Genomic DNA, 25,954 nt, shown 5'->3' with positions numbered 1-25,954 from the left:
GAGAGATACCGACAGTGGGCCAGATTGGGAAGAGACCTTGTGGATGACATGTAATCCGATGTTCGTAGATCATCAGTTGAACTTGTAAGCATCAAGGGTTGGACATAGTATCGTGATCGCCGGAATGCTGAAGGCTAGTGGAGACATTCAGCTGGCACAAGTTCTTTGAGGTTAAGCCTTGTGCACTATGATCGTGCAGGAAGACTCGGGCAATGGTTACAGGTCAGCTATGGAATTTCACCTCTCACCAGTAGAATCTTGTGTGAGGTGGTCTAATGTCAAGGCTATTGTTGCAAGATGCTACGCTATCATGGATTGCGGTGATGACTGATACGCCTAGAACTGAGGCGAGAGTTAAAGTAAGGAGATTCAGTTGTATGAGTGAAGGTAAATTTGGGGCAATCATCCTAAGACTTTGGGAACCAGAGGTTAAGACCAAAGAATTGGAGATCACCTAATGATATTGTATGGACTCGAGCGGAGAATAACTTGAAGTGTTATCGCAGAAGCGACGTTGTGGCGATAATTCTTAAGTGGGAAGTAATTCAAGGAGCTGAGTGAATCAGTAAGTGTGTTGGACAAGGGTGAGCACAACAGAGTTTGAACAGCAGATATCCAATATGAGTGGATTACTAGGGTTTCTGAAGTTCTGGGGATTCAGTGCAGAGCAGTAAAGGTCAAGGACCCTGGAAGGATATTTCCCAAGGTATGTCAAGACGAAGTATCTGAATAGATGTGTTGCTTGACGGTTAAGGTTTCTAATCATGTATAGTGGGACGCAAGTATTTTGGCAGATTGTGTTTCTTTGTATGGAATGATCCTCAGACAGAGTAGTGAGATTATCTAAAGACGAATGTGAGTAACATTCTTTCCCTTGATTGGATAGATAAGAAGGGTTGGTCTCCGTGGTAACCGGAAGGAATTCGAGGACGAATTCTAATTAAGGGGGGGAGAATGTAATATCCCGATCTTTTGACACCGATAATTATCATTTAAGTGAGTAAATGGTTATTAGAAGAATTAATGGAGTGGTTAGAAACAAAGAGGATTGGTTAGAATGGAACTAAATGGCATTGTTGTAATTTTGGCATGGTTAAAGGGCACATTGGTCATTAAACATGGGTGCATGAACTTAAGACATTGTTTGGCTTGCACATCAGAATTTGGAAACAAGAAAGGAAGAAGAACTCATGAAGCAAGTTCCATTTTCGCAACTATTGGTACAGCTCCACTAAATCAGGTATATCTCTCTGCTCGTAAATCCGATTGAGCTGATTCTGGTCCCGTTGGAAAGCTAACGAATTTCTCTTCGATTTGCACCTATGGTTTGCGTTCAGAGCTTCTGTTTTGGAGGAGAAAACTGAGCTTGAAGTTGTGTCAGTCATGCTGAAAGTATGAAGAGAGTAGATACGGGTTTGATGAAGATGAAATGAAACTTTGGCTATGGTGGGAGTTCAATGGCAGCAAAGAACATCTTTCTAACCTCTCTAAATCCATGGTGAGTCCTTAGTTAGAGACTTTGGGGAAAATTATGGGAATTGCATGTTTGGGGTTTAGGGATTGTGAGATAAATCCATGAAATTCATGATGCTAAAATGTGCTATGTGATAATTGATGGTTGTTTGTGATGCATATTACTGTTATATGTTGTAATTTGACACATGCAAGTGGATTCTAGGGGTTAGAATACCCCCATAGCGGAACTGGTGCGTTCTGCATTTTTCTGATTCTGCTATGGTCCGCTAAGCGGGCTAAGGCCGCTTAGCGGATGATGAACATTTTTCCAGAAAATCGCGAGTCCGCTAAGCGGACGTGAGGCCGCTAAGCGGAAGATGCTGTTTGTGGAAAAAATAAAATATCGCGAACCCGCTAAGCGGACAGGAGCCGCTAAGCGGAAGATGCTGATTGCAGAATTCTGTTTCTTACCCCTTGAGTGCAGTTCTGGTTTTCATCCGTAACCGGACTCCTCTCTTATTGTTTATGCGTACCTCTTGGTAGTATGTGACGCTGTTAAGTATTTAATTTCAATACTTCCATTTGATTATTTGGAAATTGTGAATTATGCATGATTTAAATGTGATAGTGTAACTACCATTATTTGTTCCTTAATGCTTGATGAATGCAATATGAAGGAACATGGAAATGTGGTGATATCCAAATGTTTTGGTTAAACATTCGGATTGAATTGTCTTATGACCTTACGCTTGTTGTGTGTGCGTATGCTTGAATCGAAGTGACCGGGGGCTAGATTGGGATATACCTCTTACTATGAAGTCAAGGTATTTTCCCGGACCATGGAATCCGTAGAATAGTCCGATGATGTGATCAAAGGTCGCGCACCTGAGCTACCGTTGCAGTGTGCTCGTGAGTTTCCGTACGGGGTTTTACTCACTTGGCGTTAACACACTTGCGTGCTCGGTATGGTGGGATTATGTGGCCACGTAGGCCAATACATTTTCGGTAACTCACCTCTAGTGAAGTCATGTAGACTACTACTAGGCTTTCGCCCGGTGGGCTCATGCGTCAAGATGGCGGTTCGGTACTTGGTGTTAACACACGTGCGTAAAGGTGGTTACCGGGACAATGACGCCATTTCGGCTAATGTCATCTCGCGGCCAGATAGGCTTGGGCGAACCCGCTTAACTACTCTTGCAGTGTGCTTGTACGAGTCTCTTGACAATAGGCATGGGTGAACCCATCGAGGGTGCGTTCATTCTATAATCTAGTCGAGGTTTGTAACGACTTCTGGATTCCCCGTACATGGGTATGGGTTTTGGCATACTTGTTTGTCGATACTTGTGTATGATGAGTCCTATGGTGGACGATTCCTTGTTTTCTCCGTACTTGTACCGGATGTGAGGATAACCCCGAATCAATGGTGGATTCGGTTTTGATGCATGTACCCTGTAGATCCGAGTGGACCCATAGGATAGGAGGACTCACTGAGATTTAGTAATCTCACCCCAATCAACTTATATTTTTCAGGTACAATTTAGTAGTGGTTGGTCAGTAACAGGTTTGGACTGAAGACTTGGAAGTGGCGATGGCCCGGAGACCTCGTCAGATCTCTCTTTCCGCTGTGCAGATCCATTGAAGACAGATGTTTTGTAATTCTTATTAGAATTTCATGTTGTATTGTATTATGGATCTTTCTATATGTATAAAGCTTTTGTATGTACTCAATATCAATTTTAACGTTTCATGCATAATATACTAGTCATTTATGTGTGGGGTGTTATATATATATATATATATATATATATATATATATATATATATATATATATATATATATATATATATATATATATATATATATGAGAAAAAGTGTACTACTTATCCAAATAGGAAAAAAATATTTTTCTTATAAATTAATTTAAATGGACAATTATTTTGAGACAAAGGGAGTATATTATTAATGGAAAGTGTTATTTTTAAATTAATGAATAAATTTTAATATATATTTTTAATAAATGGGGACGAGTTTTTTTTAATTTAAATAATTTTAATTCATAAATAAATTAAAATATGTTTTTCAATAAATTCTTTTGGTTAAATAATTTCATTTTTTTTACATTCTTGTTATTTTGATTATTAACGGGACATGAAATTATTGATCAAAATATTAATTATAAATAAGACATGAAATTAGTGATTAAAATATTTTTTTATTAATTATACCTTCAATTATTATTTTTTTCATAAGTAATCAGACATTTTTTTATTAAAAAATATACATCTTAAATAAATGTGCATTCCGTACCAGAACTCATGCGAACGCACGGGTTTGTTACTAGTTTCTCTATAAATTTTAATAAAATACGATTCAGTGGTAATGGAATGAGTGACACTGACAACGCCATATCCACGTTACGAATTTCCATTTTGCAGGATTCAGGGCAAGCAGGTGTAAAACTGGCATGTGTATAGGTTTGTTTATTTTGGCAGTACTTCGTGTGATTCTTTCCCGTAATCATAACGCTGGATATTTTAAAACGCACTAACTTCATAAATCAATAATTAATTTTACTTGTGTAGAAAATTGTATGGAAATAAATTTAAGAAAGCTTTGAATAATGGTTATGCTTTTAGACTTAGTTTTTATAAAAAAGAAAAATTATATTTAGAATAGTCATCTACAATGGTTGAAAAATACCTAAATCCTTCTTAGAATGTAATACTTAGAATAGAGTTTTGTTTGTCCTTCTACACACCAACTATATGAAGTAAATAAAAGCATGGTAAAGACATGTGATTGCTTACTAAATTAATGGTCAATTAATTTAGTGGTTGGAATTCAATTTTTTTTAAGTGAAGATACGTGATGATGAAGATTAAACCCCGGACCCGTGTATCAAATGCTCCTACTGTTTATAGTGATTTATGGTAAATAACTGTTAGTTTTCCAAAATTTTATGTGTATTTTTGATAACTTACAGGATCGACTATATTGATCCTATGACATATGCCTAAGTGATTTTGTCTTAGTGATTAAATTCATCTTCTTGACTCTATTCTAAAAAAGTACCCGGATTTACAATTGGTGTAAAGGCAATGGAATATGTAACAACAAATTTTAAAGAAAGACTCAAAGGATTTTGACTGTAAATATAAAAGACATAACTTGACGAAAAGTATGTAAATGACTTGCACTAATAAAACGAAAATAATATTAGAATGACAATGGTGTTACACGTACATTCTCAGCAAACTCTTTCTCTCACACTTGATACTTGAGCAATTTTGAGTAACTTTGTACAAAATGAACACCACTTTCAACATAAAAAGACTCCTATTTATACTAATTCGACCATAATGGTCTTTTTCTAACGAAATGCCACGTTGCTTCCATGCGTCCTTTTGGCTAAACGAATTACTTCGAAATTCAAATATTCCCGCTCGAAGCCTTCGAAACGCGATCCACATGACTTATTTAAAATACGTATACCCTTCGAAATATTTTGCAAATATCTTCAATCCTCGCTTTAAACATCTCGAAAACTTTCTAGTGGAAGCTTCAACTCAATGCAAAGAAAAAGCTCTTATTCGAATGGACTTTAAGAAATATCTTTGCATGACTCTCTCTTATTTTCTCTTCGAAACATACAGTCTAACAACTTTATTTGGTCGTCGAAATCTCCAGCTAACACCTACACAACTGTTAGCTGAGTTTATTGAAAGTGTAATTTTGTGTCAAAGTAGAAATTTGACATAGTCTATATTGACTGTATTCGACAGATGATCGAATAGAATAAGTAGTTGTTGAAATGCATGTAGTAGTCGAAATGTATAAGTTGTTGAAGGAGCTTGCCTTGATAGATTTAAACTTAACATTTTTGTATGTTTTAGCTGAGTTAGTTAGTTAGTTAGAGTTTGCTTGGTGAACATGCAAACTCAACTATAAATAGGGACGTATCCTATCATTGTAAAGAGTGAAGAAAAGTTTAATAAAATTTCAGTCTGAAGGCAGAGAGAAACTCATCAGAATCTTCTTCTTCTTCTTCCCCATTTCTCTAAAACCCTAGTTTCTCTTTTCTCCCCCAATTCATCTTTCTTTCTTCTTAAAATTTATGTGTAGCGTGAATCATCCCGCAACCAAGGTGTCGTTGATTCACTCAGGTGAAGAGTGGAGAACAAGCGGCGGAATAAATCAAAAATATTAATTCTTGTTCATCAAGATTGATTTGAATTAGCTACAACATCGGGGTTGAATTCCATCATTTGGTATCTAGAGCACTGGTTGTGTAATTCTTGGGAAGCATAACACAATGAATCATCCGAACAAACATTTTCCAGCAAGTCTTCCAATTCTGAAAGATAAGAATTATGAGAATTGGTGTAAATAGATGAAGATTATTTTTTGCTATCAAGATCTTTGGGATCTTCTGAAGGAAGGAGTAACGACAATTGGAGAATATGCTACAAATGAACAAAAGGTTGTACATAAAGAATTGAAGAAGAAAGATCATAAACCCTATTTATAAATCATCAATGTGTTGATCCATATAAGTTTCTCTTTAGATGCTGTTTTTTTTTTGAAAATTTCACGCAAGAAATTAATTCCCCCATATGGTAAATCGATTACCCTAACAAATTTTGTGCTAGATTTGAAAATTTCGCGATGGAAATCGATTCCCCTATATGGTAAACCGATTTCCTGACTACATAATGCAATTTTTTTGCCTTTCTTTGAGCTGTTTTGGTTTTTCTCTCCATCTATTTTCTTTTGATTTATGGTTGTAAGTCTTGATGAATTTATTGTGTAGAGGTTATGATTTTATCATTCTTCTGATGGATAATTGAAGTGAAATCCCATAAGTAATCAAAAGGATTTCATATGGATTTTGGTTTTTGGTTTTACTTTTAATCCATTCCCCTCCCTCTTCATCTCAATCCCCTTCTTGTTTTTTATTGTTATTTTACATGTGTTAAAAGTTTTTGAAGAATGATCTTCTATATCATTTCTCTAACTTGATCTTAAACACATAAATTGTTATTGATGAAGGATAGAAAAACACTTAGAAAGGGGGGGGGGGTTGAATAAGTGTAGTTTAAAAACTTGAAAGATAAAAACAATTTGCACAGTTATTTTTATCCTGGTTCGTTGTTAACTAAACTACTCCAGTCCACCCCCACGGAGTGATTTACCTCACCTGAGGATTTAATCCACTAATCGCAACAGATTACAATGGTTTTCCACTTAGCCCACGACTAAGTCTTCTAGAGTATCCTGATCACAACCTGATCACTCTAGGAACAAATGCTTAGACACAAGCTAAGACTTTCTTAGAGTATCCTGACCACCACGTGATCACTCTAATTACAACTGCTTAGACACAAGCTAAGACTTCCTAGAGTATTCTGATCAACACTTGATCACTCTAGTTACTTACAAATTAATGTAATCAATTCTAAGAGTATTACAATGCTTCTGAAAAGCTATAATCACAACAGTGATATTTCTCTTAACGTTTAAGCTTAATCTCACTAATATATTACAGCAGCAATGTAGTGAGCTTTGATGAAGATGAAGTTTCTGAGCTTTGAGTTTGAACAGCGTTTCAGCAAGTTTTTCAGAATTGGTTCTTTCAAAAACGTCAACCTTGCTTCTCATCAGAACTTCATATTTATAGGCACTTGAGAAGATGACCGTTGGGCGCATTTAATGCTTTGCGTATTCCGTACAGCATTGCATTTAATGTTTCACGCTTTTGTCAACTACCTCGAGCCTTGTTCACGCTGTGTCTACTGACGTTGCCTTTAATAGCTTCCAACGTTCCTTTTGTCAGTCAGCGTAGCCTGCCACCTGTACTTTCTTCTGATCTGATGTTTGTGAATAAAATATTTGAATATCATCAGAGTCAAACAGCTTGGTGCATAGCATCTTCTTGTCTTCTGACCTTGAAGTGCTTATGAGCGTGATACCATGAGAGCTTCAGTGCTTCTGCTTCTGATCTCAAGTTCTTCTGATGCTTCCATAGACCCATGTTTTGATTCTGCCTTGACCATCTTCTGATGTCTTGCCAGACCATGTTCTGATGTTGCATGCTGAACCTTCTGAGACAAAGCTTCTGAGCGCTGATTTGTGCATACTCTTCATATATTTCCTGAAAGGGAATTTGCAATGTATTAGAGTACCACATTATCTCACACAAAATTCATATCCTTGTTATCATCAAAACTAAGAATATTGATCAGAACAAATCTTTTTCTAACAATCTCCCCCTTTTTGATGATGACAAAAACATATATAAATGATATGAATTTGCGATCAGAAAGAGTAGACGGCTAAAGACAATTACACAGCTATAGCATAAGCATGTGAATATGTCTCCCCCTGAGATTAACAATCTCCCCCTGAGATGAATAATCTCCCCCTGAAATTAATACTAGAAGAATTTTAATAATAAAACACTTCCCTGATTATTTCGGTAGAGACGTTCACAGTGCTTGATCTTCAGAACATTCATTACTTCTGATTTCTGCTTCCATAGGACAGCTTCAGAACATTGAATTTCTTTAGATCCTCAGAACATTCACAGCTTCTGACTTTTGCTTCCATCGGACAGCTTCAGAACTTGAATTTCTTTGATCTTCAGAACATTCACAGCTTCTGACTTTTGCTTCCATCGGACAGCTTCAGAACTTGAATTTCTTCTTACATCACTTCATGCTAGATTGTATCAGAACATTGTTGAATGTACCAGAGCTTCATCAGAGCATCTCTACATCCTGAAATGTTACAGAACAAAACTATACGACAAAAGTCAGCATGAATGAATCAGAACATAAAATATGTTTCAGAACACATAATATGTATCAGAGCCATATAAGGCATATAGACTGTATCAGATCCATATAAAATGTATCATAACAAATAGACATAATGTTTCAGATCATATTCTATCATCAGAATATCTGAACATTCTTCCTTCTTGCTTCTGATTCTGAAGCTTCATAGCACTCAGCTTGCTTCAAGAATCCAAGAGCTTGATTCATCTTGTTGCTTCTAATGTTGATCTTTAAAGAGAGTCTTCGATTCCTGCAACAACACAACTTAAAAACATAGAACTTTGCAAGTTCTGTTAATAATGTGGGTGTGGGGCCTTTTTACCCAGTAACTGATAATATTAATCAAATCATTTATCACATATTTCTCCCCCTTTTTGTCATAACATCAAAAAGAATATAAAAGATTCAGATGTAGAAAACGACAAAGGAAAGAAACAAAATAAACTTTTCATTGATTAAACAAACAGGAATACAAAAGATGTATGCAGAAAAAGATGCAACAAGGAAGGAAAATTACAAAGACTTAAGGACTACAACCCTAGCTTAGACAATATTAGCTAACATATCATGAATCCCTGCGGTCTTCTCAGTTTGTTCAGCCATGAAAGCTTGACACTCTGCATGCCTGTCCAGACTAGAACCTCCACTGTAGGAGAGATGCATGAATTCAAGGAGGAAGTGAGAGACAGTTCACAGGAAGAGAGCTAATGTCTCAAGCGGGGCTTTCCCTTAACATAGAAGTTAAGAACATGATTCTTAACATCATCCAATATCTCAAGAAAGTCTTCTTCCTTTGGATAAATGTTGATAACAACATCACAGAAGAGATTTGACTTGAGACTTCTTGGAATCCTGAGAGATCCGTCTTGAAATCAATGTCAGTGATCCCCGAGATTTGTTTCTCAACCTTGAACCAGACAACCCTTCCAACAGTTCTATTCATATAGAACGACCACCCTTGAGCCTTCGCCTTTGCATCTTGGTTGAAACCATAAGCACCCAAAACATCAGCGTCCACATGATATTTGCACAAAACTTCCATTACAGATGAAGGACTGAAGCAAGTTTTCAGTGGAGAAACCTCTTGAGAGAAACTTTAAGGCGGATTCATGATGAATGCTAGGTTGAAGATGAATAAACTAAGGTTTATGAAACAAAATTCATAGAAAAGTGAGAGAGGGAGAGAGAGAGCGCAAAGATTGATTGAAGAATGCAAGGGACTAGAGAAATAAATAGAGGGAATGTGGGGAAGTAAACGTTCTAGGGAAGGGAAACGTTTGACGGGTATGAAAAAACGAAAAAGGACAATAAAAGAGATGATGAATGGCATTTAATGTTATTTGACGTGAGGAGAGATAATAATGACAAAAGAAGTGATTAGCACAGTTACCTAAGTAGACGTCCCCTCAACTGCACGCACGTTTGTCCAGAAAAAATGAACACGTGTTTACCATCTGGATAGCCAGTTACAGCTGTTTTACTTTTAAAGAGATTCTGAATCAACTTAGACAATGAAACGTTAGTAATAACTGAATCACTACTTCTAATTGATTACAAATAGAACTTCTTATAAAAGACTAATCCAATCTCATTTCAGAAGATACTCATACATAAGATCTTCTCATCTTCTCATTCTGGGCATAAATCCATACTGATATTCTTCAGAATGAACTTAAACCTATCTTCATCAAGGGGTTTTGTAAAGATATCAGCCCATTGATGGTCTGTATCCACAAAGTTTAAAGATATAACACCCTTCTGAACATAGTCCCTTATGAAATGATGTTTAATCTCAATATGTTTAGCTTTTGAATGTAAGATAGGATTCTTAGATAAACATATAGCAGAAGTATTATCACAGAAGATAGGAATGTTACTCTCATATATCTGATAATCTTCTAACTGACTTCTCATCCAGAGCATTTGTATGCTACATCCAGCAGCAGCAACATATTCTGCTTCTGTTGTTGAGAGGGCAATTGTAGCTTGCTTCTTGCTGTACCATGAGATCAGATGACTTCCAAGAAATTGACAACTTCCAGAAGTACTTTTCCTTTCAATTCTATCTCCAGCATAGTCAGCATCACAAAATCCTACTAAGTTGTATTCTTTGGATCTTCTGTAAACTAAACCAACATTAGTAGTACCCTTCAGATACCTCAGAATTCTCTTAACCGCAGTTAAATGAGATTCTCTCGGATCTGATTGGAATCTAGCACACAAACAAACACTAAAGAGAATGTCAGGTCTAGAAGCAGTTAGGTATAGAAGAGATCCAATCATACCTCTGTACAACTTCTGATCTACCTTCTTACTTACCTCATCCTTACCTAGGACACATGTTGGATGCATAGGAGTTTTGGCTTCTTTGCTTTCTAAAAGATTAAACTTCTTCAGAAGTTCTTTCACATACTTCGTTTGATGAACATAGGTTCCATCAGAAGTTTGGTTGATTTGAATCCCAAGGAAATACTTGAGTTCTCCCATCATGCTCATTTCAAATTCAGCCTGCATAGACTCAGCAAACTCCTTTCCAAGTGTAACAATAGATGTTCCAAAGATAATATCATCAACATATATTTGACAAATTAAAATATCCTTTTTAAATGTTTTACAAAAGAGAGTAGTGTCCACTTTTCCTCTAGTGAAACCATTTTCCAGAAGGAAAGAACTCAATCGTTCATACCAAGCTCTAGGAGCTTGTTTCAATCCGTATAATGATTTCTTTAATTTAAAAACATGATTTGGAGACATAGAGTCTTCAAAACCAGGAGGTTGATGGACATAAACTTCTTCATCTATATAACCATTTAAGAAGGCACTCTTGACATCCATCTGATAAAGAGTGATGTTATGTTGAGTGGCAAAAGAAATTAATAGACGAATAGATTCTAACCTGGCCACTGGTGCAAAGGTTTCTGTGTAGTCAATCCCTTCTTGCTGACTATAACCTTGAGCAACCAGTCTGGCTTTGTTTCTTACCACTTCTCCTTTCTCGCTTAGCTTGTTTCTGAACACCCACTTAGTGCCGATGATGTTAAATCCTTTTGGTCTAGGAACCAAGTCCCATACATCATTCCTTGTAAACTGATTTAGTTCTTCTTGCATGGCAATTATCCAGTCTGGATCTTCTAGAGCTTGATCAACAGAAGTTGGCTCGATCAAAGAAACAAGACCTAATTGACATTCTGCATTGTTCTTAAGGAATGCCCTTGTTCTGATGGGATCATCTTTCTTCCCAAGAATCACATTTTCTGAATGAGCTGATGCAAGTCTAGGTGATCTTCTGACTGTTGGTTCTTCAGAGATTCTTAGATTCTCTAAAGATGCAGCAACTTGATCTTCTGATCCATTGCTTCTGAGACTGCCAGCTTCTGCAGCATTGCTTCTTGGTTCTACTGCTTCTGATATATCAATATCAAAATCTGCAAAATTCTCAAACTGCTTTGGTTTTTCAAGACCAAGCTTATCATCAAACCTGATATTGATTGATTCTTCTACAATCAATGTTTCAGTATTGTATACTCTGTAGCCTTTAGAGCGTTCAGAATATCCAAGAAGGAAACACTTTTGAGCTTTAGAATCAAACTTACCAAGATGATCTTTAGTATTCAGAATAAAACATACACATCCAAAAGGATGGAAATATGAAATGTTGGGCTTTCTGTTCTTCCACAATTCATAAGGAGTCTTATTTAGAATAGGTCTTATAGAGATTCTATTCTGAATATAACATGCAGTGTTTATTGCTTCTGCCCAGAAATGCTTAGCCATATTGGTTTCATTGATCATGGTTCTGGCCATTTCTTGTAGAGTCCTATTCTTTCGCTCTACAACTCCATTTTGCTGTGGAGTTCTAGGGCAAGAGAAATCATGGGCAATACCATTTTCTTTGAAGAACTCCTCAAAGAATTTGTTCTCAAATTCACCACCATGATCACTTCTGACCTTTATGATTTTACACTCTTTCTCAGATTGGATCTGAGTGCAGAATTCAAAGAACACTGAATGAGACTCATCCTTGTGTTTCAAGAACTTTACCCATGTCCAGCGGCTATAATCATCAACGATGACTAATCCATATTTCTTCCCTCTGACAGATGCTGTTTTGACTGGGCCAAACAGATCAATGTGCAAGAGTTCTAACGGCCTTGAGGTAGAAACAACATTCTTAGACTTGAATGCAGGTCTGGAGAACTTGCCCTTCTTACATGCTTCACAAAGAGCGTCTGATTTGAATTTCAGATTTGGGAGTCCTCTGACCAGATTTAGTTTGTTAATCTGAGAAATCTTTCTCAAACTAGCATGACCTAATCTTCTGTGCCATACCCATTGCTCCTCAGAAACAGACATAAGACAAGTCACCTTCTGCTTCTCAAGATCAGAAAGATCAATCTTATAAATGTTGTTCTTCCTCTTGCCTGTAAATAGGATTGAGCCATCCTTCTGACTTACAGCCTTGCAAGACTTTTGATTGAAGATTATATCATAACCATTGTCACTTAATTGACTTATGGACAATAAGTTATGCGTTAATCCTTCAACAAGAAGTACATTAGTTATAGAAGGAGAGTTACCAAGACTTATGGTTCCAGAGCCAATGATTTTTCCCTTCTGATCTCCTCCAAACTTGACTTCTCCACCTGGTTTAAGCACCAGGTCTTGGAATGTAGACCTTCTTCCCGTCATGTGTCGCGAGCACCCAGAGTCCAGGTACCATGACATTTTGCTTTTTGTCCTCTTTTCCGCCAAGGATATCTGCAACAGAAATTATCTTCTCCTTAGGTACCCACAATTTCTTGGGTCCTTTCTTGTTAGTTCTCCTCAAGTTCTGATTGAACTTGGGTTTAGCAAAATATTTAACAGGAGGAACAACATGATATTCTTTAGGTTTGTCAGCATGATATTTCTTAGGATGTGTCACAAGCTTCTTGGTGTGAACAGTGTTAAACTTCTGTGCATGTGAAGTGAGCCTAATATCATGTGCATGGCCATATTTGAACTGATCATACAAAGGCTTGTATGTGATCTTCAGATCATCAATAGGTTCAAATTTATGTGAGGTATCACCCTCATAGCCAAAACCAAACCTTCTGTTTCCAGAAACACCATATATCATAGAAGCAAGATGACTTCTGCCAATACTTCTAGATAAGAACTTTTTGAAGCTCGAGTCATATTCTTTCAGAATATGATTCATGCTAGGAATGGATTTTTCTATTTCAGAAGGAGATCCACTATCTTTGGACAGATTTAAAACTTTTTCCTTCAGTTCAGAATTTTCCAATTCCAGCTTCTTAGTTTCAAATTCAAACTGCTTTTTCAGCTTTTTGTATTTGATACTAAGATGAGCCTTGAGTTCCAGAAGTTCTGTTAAACTGGAAACTAACTCTTCTCTAGATAGTTCAGAAAATACCTCTTCAGAATCTGATTCTGATGTAGATTCTGATCCATCATCTTCTGTAGCCATCAGCGCGAAGTTGGCCTGCTCTCCTTCAGAGTCTGATTCTGATTCTGATTCAGAATCATCCCATGTTGCCATAAGACCTTTCTTCTTATGAAACTTCTTCTTGGGATTCTCCTTCTGAAGTTTTGGACACTCGTTCTTGTAATGTTCAGGCTCATTGCACTCATAGCAGACAGCCTTCTTCTTGTCAGATCTTCTGTCACCGGAAGATTCTCCTCGTTCAAATCTTTTTGAACTTCTGAAGCCTCTGAACTTCCTTTGCTTGCTCTTCCAGAGTTGGTTTACCCTTCTGGAGATCATGGACAGTTCATCTTCTTCTTCAGATTCTGATTCTTCAGGATCTTCTTCTCTAGCCTGAAAAGCGTTAGTGCATTTTTTAACATTAGATTTTAATGCAATAGACTTACCTTTCTTCTGAGGCTCGTTTGCATCCAGCTCTATTTCATGGCTTCTCAAGGCACTGATAAGCTCTTCCAAAGAAACTTCATTCAGATTCTTGGCAATCTTGAATGCAGTCACCATTGGACCCCATCTTCTGGGTAAGCTTCTGATGATCTTCTTTACATGATCAGCCTTGGTGTAGCCTTTGTCCAGAACTCTTAATCCAGCAGTCAGAGTTTGAAATCTTGAAAACATCTTCTCAATGTCTTCATCATCCTCCATCTTGAAGGCTTCATATTTCTGGATTAGAGCAAGAGCTTTAGTCTCCTTGACTTGAGCATTTCCCTCATGGGTCATTTTCAATGACTCATATATGTCATGGGCCGTTTCCCTGTTAGATATCTTCTCATACTCAGCATGAGAGATAGCATTCAGCAAAACAGTCCTGCATTTGTGATGATTTTTGAAATCTTTCTTTTGATCATCAGTCATTTCGCTTCTCGTGAGCCTTACACCAGTAGCTTTAACAGGATGTTTGTAACCATCCAACAGAAGATCCCATAGATCAGCATCTAGACCAAGAAAGTAACTTTCCAGTTTATCTTTCCAGTATTCAAAATTTTCACCATCAAATACTGGTGGTCTAGTATAACCATTGTTACCGCTGTATTGCTCAGCTGAGCCAGATGTAGATGCAGTTGGATTTGATTGAGATTAACCAGCCATCTTTTACTTAAGCGTTTTTCTCTTCCTGAATCTTTTCTAAACACGGTTAAGTGCTTGCACCTTAGAACCGGCGCTCTAATGCCAATTGAAGGATAGAAAAACACTTAGAAAGGGGGGGGGGGGGGTTGAATAAGTGTAGTTTAAAAACTTGAAAGATAAAAACAATTTGCACAGTTATTTTTATCCTGGTTCGTTGTTAACTAAACTACTCCAGTCCACCCCCACGGAGTGATTTACCTCACCTGAGGATTTAATCCACTAATCGCAACAGATTACAATGGTTTTCCACTTAGCCCACGACTAAGTCTTCTAGAGTATCCTGATCACTCTAGGAACAAATGCTTAGACACAAGCTAAGACTTTCTTAGAGTATCCTGACCACCACGTGATCACTCTAATTACAACTGCTTAGACACAAGCTAAGACTTCCTAGAGTATTCTGATCAACACTTGATCACTCTAGTTACTTACAAATTAATGTAATCAATTCTAAGAGTATTACAATGCTTCTGAAAAGCTATAATCACAACAGTGATATTTCTCTTAACGTTTAAGCTTAATCTCACTAATATATTACAACAACAATGCAGTGAGCTTTGATGAAGATGAAGTTTCTGAGCTTTGAGTTTGAACAGCGTTTCAGCAAGTTTTTCATAATTGGTTCTTTCAAAAACGTCAACCTTGCTTCTCATCAGAACTTCATATTTATAGGCACTTGAGAAGATGACCGTTGGGCGCATTTAATGCTTTGCGTATCCCGTACAGCATTGCATTTAATGTTTCACGCTTTTGTCAACTACCTCGAGCCTTGTTCACGCTGTGTCTACTGACGTTGCCTTTAATAGCTTCCAATGTTCCTTTTGTCAGTCAGCGTAGCCTGCCACCTGTACTTTCTTCTGATCTGATGTTTGTGAATAAAATATTTGAATATCATCAGAGTCAAACAGCTTGGTGCATAGCATCTTCTTGTCTTCTGAGTTCTGACCTTGAAGTGCTTCTGAGCGTGATACCATGAGAGCTTCAGTGCTTCTGCTTCTGATCTCAAGTTCTTCTGATGCTTCCATAGACCCATGTTCTGATTCTGCCTTGACCATCTTCTGATGTCTTGCCAGACCATGTTCTGATGTTGCATGCTGAACCGTCTGAGACAAAGCTTCTGAGCGCTGATTTGTGCATACTCTTCATATATTTCCTGAAAGGGAATTTGCAATGTATTAGAGTACCACATTATCTCACACAAAATTCATATCCTTGTTATCATCAAAACTAAGAATATTGATCATAACAAATCTTGTTCTAACAATTGACCGGCCTCGTGGTAGGGTGACTTCTATATAAGCTACTTGGCGATTGCTTAACATAGCGCTAAATTTGTCCCATATCAAAAAATGATCATTTGTGGCCTAAACTTATATTTATAAACCCAAGGAAGGTTGATTATTTGACAATTGACTCAATACCTTTGAAAACTTGTTGTTAGGAGGTTTTGGTCTTATCAATCCTCCAGTGAGTTTTCATCAACTTTGACAATTAACTTCTAACCACTAATTATTAACTTCTAACTTTATTTTATGCTTCTTTTACTTTTTTATGCTTTATTATACTATTTCTCATTCATTATCATGTTTTATGTTTATGTTTATTTTTCCTTTGTCCATTTGGATCTATGTTTATGCTTATGCACTTTTTCTTTTGTCTATTTGGACCTATGTTTATGCTTATGCACTTTTTCCTTTGTCCATTTGGACTCTTATTTTGTTCTTAAAACATTAATAATCAACTTGAACAATAAAAAACTTAATGTGGACTTGAACTTTGGTTACTATACCCTAAGCTTGGAGGATGGACTATTGGACTAAGACTTTGATACATTGGCTTTATTATGTGGATATTATGGAGTTTTTGGAGTTTACTCCAAGGCATTGGGTTGTTTTTCTTTGTGTGTATGCTATTTTGAGTTCTATACTTTGTCTGAAGTCCTTGGGGTTTACTCCAGGCATTGAGATTGGGAATTCTTCTGTATGCAGCTGTTACTCTGGCCAATTTTTGTCTTAAGTTCTTATGGTGTATTTCCAAGGATTTGATTGCAAGCTACTCATATAAAGATTTTATATTCATTGAAGACTTTGCTTGATCTATGATTCATCTGAAGCTTATTTCATCTGGTTCTTGGTATTGTGCTTGCTTGGTTGTGTTAATCCTAGGATGTAAAATCTACATTGACTTCTTTATGTCAAGTGCTGGCTTCTTATTTGATAGATTGTTCTTATCCTTAGCTTTTACTTTATGCTTTAGGGTAATTCCTTCATCTCCTCCCATATTCTTAAAATTTCAAAACTTCTCCCTCTTTTTACAAAACCTTCTTATGTTTGAAAACTCTTTTAAAACTCTTTTTGATAAAATTTTCTTTCGAATCTTTAGCCCTTTGTGGCTTTCTTTTAAAATCTTTTTTTTTAAAGTTTAGACATGAATGATTATTTTAGTAGATATGTAATTCTCCAAAGTCTTGATATTTATTGATATGATTGATTCTTTTCCACTTGAAAGAGCTAGTGGCATACTTGTTGATTTATCCAAGTTGGAGTCCTTCTTTCATTTGTGATGCAAATGATCCATCTGTTCTCATGTTCAAGTATGGTTGGCTGAGTTTTCTTCCCTATGATAATCAAGTGTCTATCCTATTTTAAGCAAAATCTTTTGTTTTACATTTAAGTGGAACTACATTTGCTCTTACTTCTCCATTTAACTAAGGAGGTATGTAGACATGTCTTGCGGATCATAACTGTAAAATCAAACAAACTTTCTTTTGCACACAATTCTCTTTTAACACAGATTTTCAAAAAGGTTTTTATGGAGCACTACATATGTGAGGGGTGCTATCACCTTCCCCTTGCATAATCAACCCACTTACCTATGATCACTACTTTTTATTAGTTTTTGATTGAAAAATTTCTTTGGGTTTTATTTCGCTCTTTTCCCTTTTCCTTTGGAAATAATAAAGCGCGGTGGCGGCTTTCACTAAGATAATGAGTCAAGTCAACCAATGGCTTTGATCTCAATTTTTCCCGCTACAGAAAATTGGCGACTTCACTGGGGATACTATATTATATTTAAGTGAGTTGAGCCTATTTTTGTTTATCTGTGTATTTTATATTTGTATAATATTTGCGTGCCTTGTTTGTTTGTATGTTTGTTTTTTTTTCTTTTTGGCGTTTGGTGGTTCCTCTGTGATGAGATAAATCCTGACCCGGACTTGAGAGCACTATGAGATAAGAGGTGGTTGTTTACGGTGATTTCCGGTAAACAACCGCTAGTCCTCCAAACTATAAATATATACTTTGGTTACTCGCAGGATCGACTAGATTGATCTTAGGACATAGTCAAATAATTGTCTTTCGAGATAATTTGATTCATGTTTGTTGATCTTTTGCTTCGAAACTTGGTTATAGTATGAACATGGAAGTAACTTGCGAAATAAACTAACAAAGAATGTACACAACAGAAACATAAACTGGTTATAAATGCAAGAAAAAAACTTTGACGAAAAGACAAAGGAATATAATCTTCAGAAATGTAAAGTACAGAAATGTAAAGTGCAATAATGTAAAGTGCAGAAATGTAAAGATCAATCGAAGAACATAAGGAAACTTAAACTACAAGAAAGACTAGGCGAAAAAGTAAAGGAAACTTAAAGATACTTTGATTCTGTAAGTAGAAATACAAACATATTAAATGTGTGGTGTCATACGTACATTTCTCAGCGAACTCTTTCTCTTAACACTTGATACTTGAGTGATTTGTGAGTGATTTGTACAAAATGAACACCCTGGATCCTGATACTAAGACCCTTATTTATACTAATTCGACCCTAACGGTCCTACGCTAACGAAATGCCACGTTGCTCACATGCATACGCTTCGAATCCCTGGGGCGCCATCTGTCCTTGTTCGGTTACACAGAATATTTCGAAATTCAAATCCTCCCGCCTGAATCCTCTTTCAATACGTGGCAACGTGGTCTTTAATGAGAATGCAACGAAATACGCTAAGCTTTAGTACTCTTGTATTTCGAAAAACGGTTAAGTATCAAAGACAATCTATCTCGATTTAGCTTCGATTCCAGTCGTCTTCATCATAAATAACATCCTCGGACATGGCCATTTAAAAGCCACTTATTCTCGGGAATGGCCGTCAGAAGCCATTTTTCTTCGAACGCTAACTCTTCAAGAAACATTTTCTTCAATCGAAATCTCCAGCTAACAGTGGTATGACCAATAGTTTCATGTCTAGAGCAGTCCTAAACATGAGCAGCATATGATGGAGCCCCAATCAGTGGAGGCCTCATAGAAGGTAGTACTTGTTTTTACGAGCAATCATAACAACGTTATTACTTTCAATTTTGAGTGTCCCGAGAAGCTGAATGGCCATTAGAACCCTTTAAACCATCTTAGCCTTTTAGGATGTAGTGCAAAAACAATTCAAGTGCATACTTGAACTAGTTGTTATGCGATACTACACTTAGACGAGTTTCTCTTGAGAATATTATTGGTCTGTGAGCAATCACTAAACCGATAATATCCGAAAGATGGATCGTAGACTCTAGAAACTTTGTAGAACCCATTGTACAGGTACAATAAACCCTTAGTAAATACCTTTATGGCCGGTTCTTATTCATTGACTCCATGCTCGTGGTTCCCCATGTGCCTTTTGTTGTTCTTACTTGTGGTTCTTGTTGTGATGTGTTGCGTAACATTGCATTTGCATTGCCTCATGTGCATACTTCATGCATACATCCAGGTTGTCCAGAAAACTCATTTTCAGATTTGTCTACATGCTGTCAAGCTGTTTCCTCAACACAAGTGCGGAACTAGAGACAACGTCAGAAGAATAATGGAAAACCAGGAACAACATAACGCAAAGGTCAGAATGGAAATTGATGAGTTGAAGAATATTGTTTGAAGATTTTAATTAAGAATAAAATAATATAATAACATTGTAAACAAAATTAAAATTTGTAATAAAGAAACTAATTAATTAATTAGATTAAAATCTCCCCCTTTTAACAATCTCTCTTTTATATTATCACTCCCAACTTTTTAATTTATTTACTAATAATATCTATTGACATTTACTCCTAAAATTTAATGATTTCATTAAAACACTCTTAAATATTTTATATTATTACTATTCTTGATTGCGTCTCTTAATATTATTTCACATATAATATACAAAATAAAATAATTTAATACATAACTTTTCAGAATCACTTTCACTCTTTATAAACACGACTCAAACTGTTAGAACAAGATTTAGTTCTCCAATAACACCTCTGAGTTTTAATAATAACAATGAGTATATTTGTATGAACAATTTTGGTACTTTAATGTTTGTTATTTTGAGTATTTAACAAACATGTTCTAAATCTGATGAAAGGCGTGGCCAAAACATAAAAAAAGACCAAGTTCCGCTTCTGCACTACACAAGTTCTCATGAACAGTAGCAAATCACTTCATAAGGCTCTGAAGCTGTGACTCTGATACGCAATCAAAGAAATCAAGTTCTGAAGATCTGAAGACAGAAGTTCTGAGGAATAATCCAAATGCTGAAGACTTATGTTTCTGAAGATAAAGGTTACTGAAAACCAAGTGCTGAAGATTCTAAAGACGGAGTTCTGAAGACTCTGAAGACTTGAAGTTCTGATGACCCAAGGCTTATTTTCTTTCTTCTAACTCATGCTCGTCAGAAGCCTATGAAGTCCAGAAGATAAAAAGATAATGTTACATGGTACAAAACGAATGTTTTGCTCCACTACCATGAAAGGACGGACGCGTCGTACGATCTTGTCCCCCACGGGCCACGATGATCAAGCTGCCAGTTTTATGAAATTTCCACAAATACCCTCCAACAGATATATTATTTTATTGGCTATAAATAGACTTGAAGACCAAAGGAAAATACTATTCATATGCTTTCCTTAGTCTATTATTCTTGAAATACTGTTTACTACCAGCTTGTGTAGAAGCAAATTTATTGTAAACAAACCTTTTTCAAACTATTGTTTGATTGTGCCTTAAGGGACCAGTTGGTAAGAATCCTTGACAAGTCTAAGATTAGTGTGTCTTAGAGTTTGTACGTGAGTCAATTGCAGTTAGCTTCTGCATTGTAATAATCTTGAGATTATTGGATTAAGACCTTGTTTGATAAGGACAAATCACCTTGGCGGATGGACTAAATTAGCTTGATAATTTTTAAGTGAACTAGTATAAACATACATTGTTCTTTCCTTCTTGCATCTTTAACTTTATTATCAATAGTGAAGAAGAATTGTTTTATATAGGGGATTTTCTAGAAAAGTTTTTATTTTTAAAATCCAATTCAAACTCCCATTTCTTGTGTTTTTTATACCTTCACACATCTCCATTGTTCACTTATTTTTTAATTGAATATCCCTTATTAATTTTATTTGCTCTCTTAAATTTTACATGTCATCAAAAAGTTAAGATTTAATTTTAAGGTTGCTATTATTATAACTTTAGTTTTATAATGAGTAGATAGGGCGATAAAAGAAGTTAATTTATTAGAATAAAATTAGAGTTGAGTGTAGATTAATATCAAATTGACAGGTTAGCATAAAGTTAGGGTTTGATTTTAGAGTTGTTATCATGACAACTTCAAAATTATAATAAGAAGATAAAAGAAATTAATTATTGAGAATAGAATTAGGGTTGGGTCTAGATTAATATCAAATTGACACGTCAACATAAAATTAGAGTTTGATTTTAAGGTTGCTATCGTGACAATCTTAAATTTTTATAATAAGTAGCTTATAAAAAACCGAAAATTTCATGTTAAATAAAATAATTCTATGTCAAATTAAACAATACCTAAGTTGCAAATGAACCTTTATTAATTAAGGGACAAAAGCAGTGTTTTAAAAATCAAAATAGATCGGTTGGTCAAACTGGAAACGAAGATGTCATGAGTCTGATCTGATTGCTAGACTAGGTAAGTTATTAAACCAGTGGAAACCAATTAAAATTGATCAAAATCGGTAAAAATCAAAAAATCGACAGTTTTAAAAAACTGACATGTTAAATGATTGCTTTTTTTACTTCATGCAAAACAACTTTATTTTAATAATTCGTTTTAAAAATTTAAAATTAAAATATAAGTAGATTTTGTTGAAAACTTTGAAAAAAGTTTTCCTTATTGAAATTAAATTTATTAAATAATACAGTTATTTTGTTATTAAGGCTCTGTTTGGTAAGACATGTTTTCGAGCTTATAGCTTATGTCTTATGTCTTATAAGCTCATATGATAATTTAGACCCGTTTGATAACGGTCTTTTCATCACGAGCTTATAGCTTATTTTACTAACTTATAGCTTATTTTTCAGACGCTATTTCAAGTAGCGTTTTAGCTTATGTCTTATAGCTTATTATTTTTTCTTCCTTTTTTATCCTTATTATTTTAATTAAAATTCATTTTTAACCCTTATAATTTATTTTAATTTAAAATAAAATAATTATATATGAAATATCTTTTATGTCATTTTACATTTATAAGTTAATTCAACTGCTAATTTTACCAAACACTTCAATGAGCTTATAAGCTATCAGTCTCAATCATCCGCTATCAGCTATAAGTCATCAGTCATCAGCCATCAGTCATAAGCTATAAGCTATCAGCTAGCTTATCATTCAACCGCTAGTTTTACCAAACAGACCCTAAGTTTACGTTTCAATTAGACTTTGTTCAAAATTTATATGGAATTGTATTTTGTATTATTTTGTTATGTTCGATGATTATATTTAGAATATGAATTTAAAGAATGAATTTGTGAAATTATGATATTTTGAAATTTTGTATATGTCGTAATTTTTTTAGAAACAAAGTGATTGAGCTCGACCGGTTTAATAATTATATACTTCTGTTACAGGAATTTGTTTATTCAACCGAATTGTTCGATTTAATCCGGTTTATTCATGCAGATAGACTAGTGACACAATGGTTCGACCAATGAATCAATGACTATATGCCTTCACATGACCGATTCAATTTTAAAAATATTTGACAAAAATAAAATTTTAAATTAAATTAAAGGATTAAAAAATGTCAATTTATCATCGTGCACTTTTTTAGGAAAATTAATATTAAACATTAAAATTTCTAAAAAGAAATAATTTTATTTTAAAATATAAAATAATTTTAAAATCCATAATCTTTTATTAAAAAATTTAAATATTAATCGAGTTGATAATGATTTAGGTAAATAAATGAAGTATCAGGATGATATATGACTATGCAATCTACTAGTATTATGAGAATGGTCCCTATCTACTACCTATCTACTAGTATTTCTAATATTTATTGATTCAAACAAAGTTTTTACACTAATTTAATAAATAGTTATTTTAGTCTGAATAATCACTATTTTACTATTTAATCTTTAAATTTTTTTATCAGAGGACTAAATACTTAAATAAAAAATAATTTGGAAGATTTCTTAATTAATTTTAATATCTAAATTAGCTGTTTATTCTTTAATAATTTGTAGACATTTATAAACATTTAATATTAAATAAAGAAACAATTTTTATCCTTTTCTACATTTATATTTATCCATAATTATAACATTTACAGAATATATTTTATTAAGAACTTGAAAAAAATTCTAGTACAAATTAAATTCTTATTTTTTAACTGGAACAGATAATCAATTCTATAAATATATATTTATTATTTTACTTAAAATAAACATATTAAAAGAAAAACAGAAAAAAGATAAGACTAACACGAAGCCATTCTGATCCTAACCAATTAACCATAATTTATATCAATAAAATGTATTTAAATTTTGATTCTTGTTATTTAATTTTTCCTAAAAAAGAGTTTTTTGTTATTTAATCTCAATCTATTCTGTAATTACCGGTAACGAGTATTCGTAGCGATAAAAAATAACACTCCTAACTATATTCTGTTACGCTTTCAATTGGCTATATAAACACACACATTCTCTCTCAATCATCAAAACTTTCTTTCCTTTTTCTCTCTGATTTTTCGATCTTAAAAATTTCTCTGATTGCTATGGATATTGATCTCACTCCCCAATTGTCGAAGAAAGTGTACGGTGACAATGGTGGATCGTATTACAGTTGGTCACCGTCTGAACTTCCTATGCTCCGTGAAGGTAACATTGGTGCTGCCAAGTTAGCTCTTGAGAAGAACGGTTTTGCCACTCCTCGCTACTCTGATTCTTCCAAAGTTGCGTATGTTCTTCAAGGTAAGGGATTCATGATCCATCTAATCTATTCCTTTCTGTTCTTTTTGTTGTTGATTTGATCGTGAAATTGATATCATATCACCTTTTCTTTGTTATTAATGATCCTGCATTTTTTATTATTTTTTTATTTTTTTGATTCATCAAGATCGATGATGATCGATGTAGTACCTGACACCTCTGAAAAATTGTATCAGTATCTGAAATCGATACTTGTGATTATATTTAATTTATTTATTTTATACAATTATTATAGATGTCGATGTGTCAGGGTCATGTTTCGACGTGCTAGGGTCATATTTTTAATGAGATTCACAATATTGATACTATAGTAGAATTGTTTTGAGATGCTTAATTGGTGAAAACATGTTGGAACAGGAAGTGGAGTTGCTGGAATTGTGCAACCTGAATCAGAAGAGAAGGTTCTTGCAATTAAGACTGGTGATGCTTTGGCACTCCCTTTTGGTGTTGTGACATGGTGGTTCAACAAAGAGGACACTGAGTTGGTTATTCTGTTTCTTGGGGATACTTCAAAAGCACACAAAGCTGGTGAGTTTACTGATTTTTTCCTAACTGGTCCTAACGGAATCTTTACTGGATTTTCGACCGAGTTTGTGGGAAGAGCTTGGGACTTGGACGAGACCAATGTGAAGACACTTGTTGGGAAACAAACTGGTAAGGGGATTGTGAAGCTTGATGGAAGCATCAGCCTTCCTGAGCCTAAAGATGGAGACAGGAAAGGCATGGTCTTGAATTGTTTAGAGGCCCCATTGGATGTCGATATTAAGAATGGTGGAAGGGTTGTTGTTTTGAACACCAAGAACCTTCCTTTGGTTGGTGAGGTTGGTTTGGGAGCTGACCTTGTGAGGCTTGACGGAAATGCCATGTGCTCTCCTGGATTCTCTTGCGATTCTGCTTTCCAGGTTACTTATGTTGTCAGGGGAAGCGGACGCGTTCAAGTTGTTGGTGTCGATGGCAAGAGGGTTTTGGAGACTACTTTGAAGGCTGGAAATTTGTTCATTGTCCCAAGGTTTTTCGTCGTCTCCAAGATTTGTGACCCCGAGGGAATGGAATGGTTTTCTATCATCACTACTCCTAAGTAAGTTTTTCGTACCTTTTAACCTCATTGCAAATATTGTTATCATGTTGTTGTTGTTATATCTGATGATTAATGACTGATCAACTCATTTTTGTTATGTTAATGAATTCTTCTTGTTGTTTTTTCAGTCCTATCTTTACACACATGGCTGGAAGTTCTTCGGTATGGAAGGCATTATCATCTACAGTTCTGCAGGCTGCTTTCAATGTAGATGCTGAAACTGAGAAACTCTTCCGTTCTAAGAGGACTGGCGATGCCATTTTCTTCCCTCCCCCAAATTAAACTAGAATGGATATAAGTGTCTATAACATAAGTCATTATTGACAATAATACCTTCTATGAGTTTACAATGTATCAGCTGTTTGAATTTGTTTCATGTTTCGTATGAGTACTTTACAATGTTTCTGCGCTCTACTGTGAGTTTATATAAGAGTTGATTGCCTCAATTGTTTTTGGGGCTGAATTCCATTTTGATCTGTCACTTTTTATATTGCTGCCTTAGTTCCTTCCATATAGTTATTTATCTTCCTATACAAATTTTTTTTTTCTGTTTATAATGAATGAATCTTACTAAAGTGTAAAGGCATTAAACAGCTTAAACTTTCAAAAAGTAGAAGTTAGGACGAATGATCTGACATGGGATAGAATTTCAAGCTGGTTTTGGATTCAGATTCTTTGAATTTGCAGTAGTTAACTTATTCTTCATTTA

General features: G+C 35.1%; 1 protein-coding gene across 1 annotated transcript; it reads left to right on the top strand.

Moving 5' to 3' along the window:
• Window positions 1-23,863: 23,863 nt before the first annotated feature.
• On the top strand, window positions 23,864-25,713 carry LOC131607004 (glutelin type-D 1-like). The gene is made up of 3 exons (XM_058879069.1): window positions 23,864-24,149; window positions 24,525-25,245; window positions 25,374-25,713. The coding sequence occupies exons 1-3, from the start codon at window positions 23,954-23,956 to the stop codon at window positions 25,525-25,527; spliced, it is 1,071 nt and encodes a 356-aa protein (XP_058735052.1). The 5' UTR covers window positions 23,864-23,953; the 3' UTR covers window positions 25,528-25,713.
• The last annotated feature ends 241 nt before the right edge of the window (window positions 25,714-25,954 follow it).

Source organism: Vicia villosa, linkage group LG5, assembly GCF_029867415.1.
Source record: "Vicia villosa cultivar HV-30 ecotype Madison, WI linkage group LG5, Vvil1.0, whole genome shotgun sequence".
NCBI classification, from domain to species: Eukaryota; Viridiplantae; Streptophyta; class Magnoliopsida; order Fabales; family Fabaceae; genus Vicia; species Vicia villosa.
The sequence above is the reverse complement of the archived record's forward strand: the minus strand, read 5'-3'. Positions and strand labels throughout refer to the sequence as shown.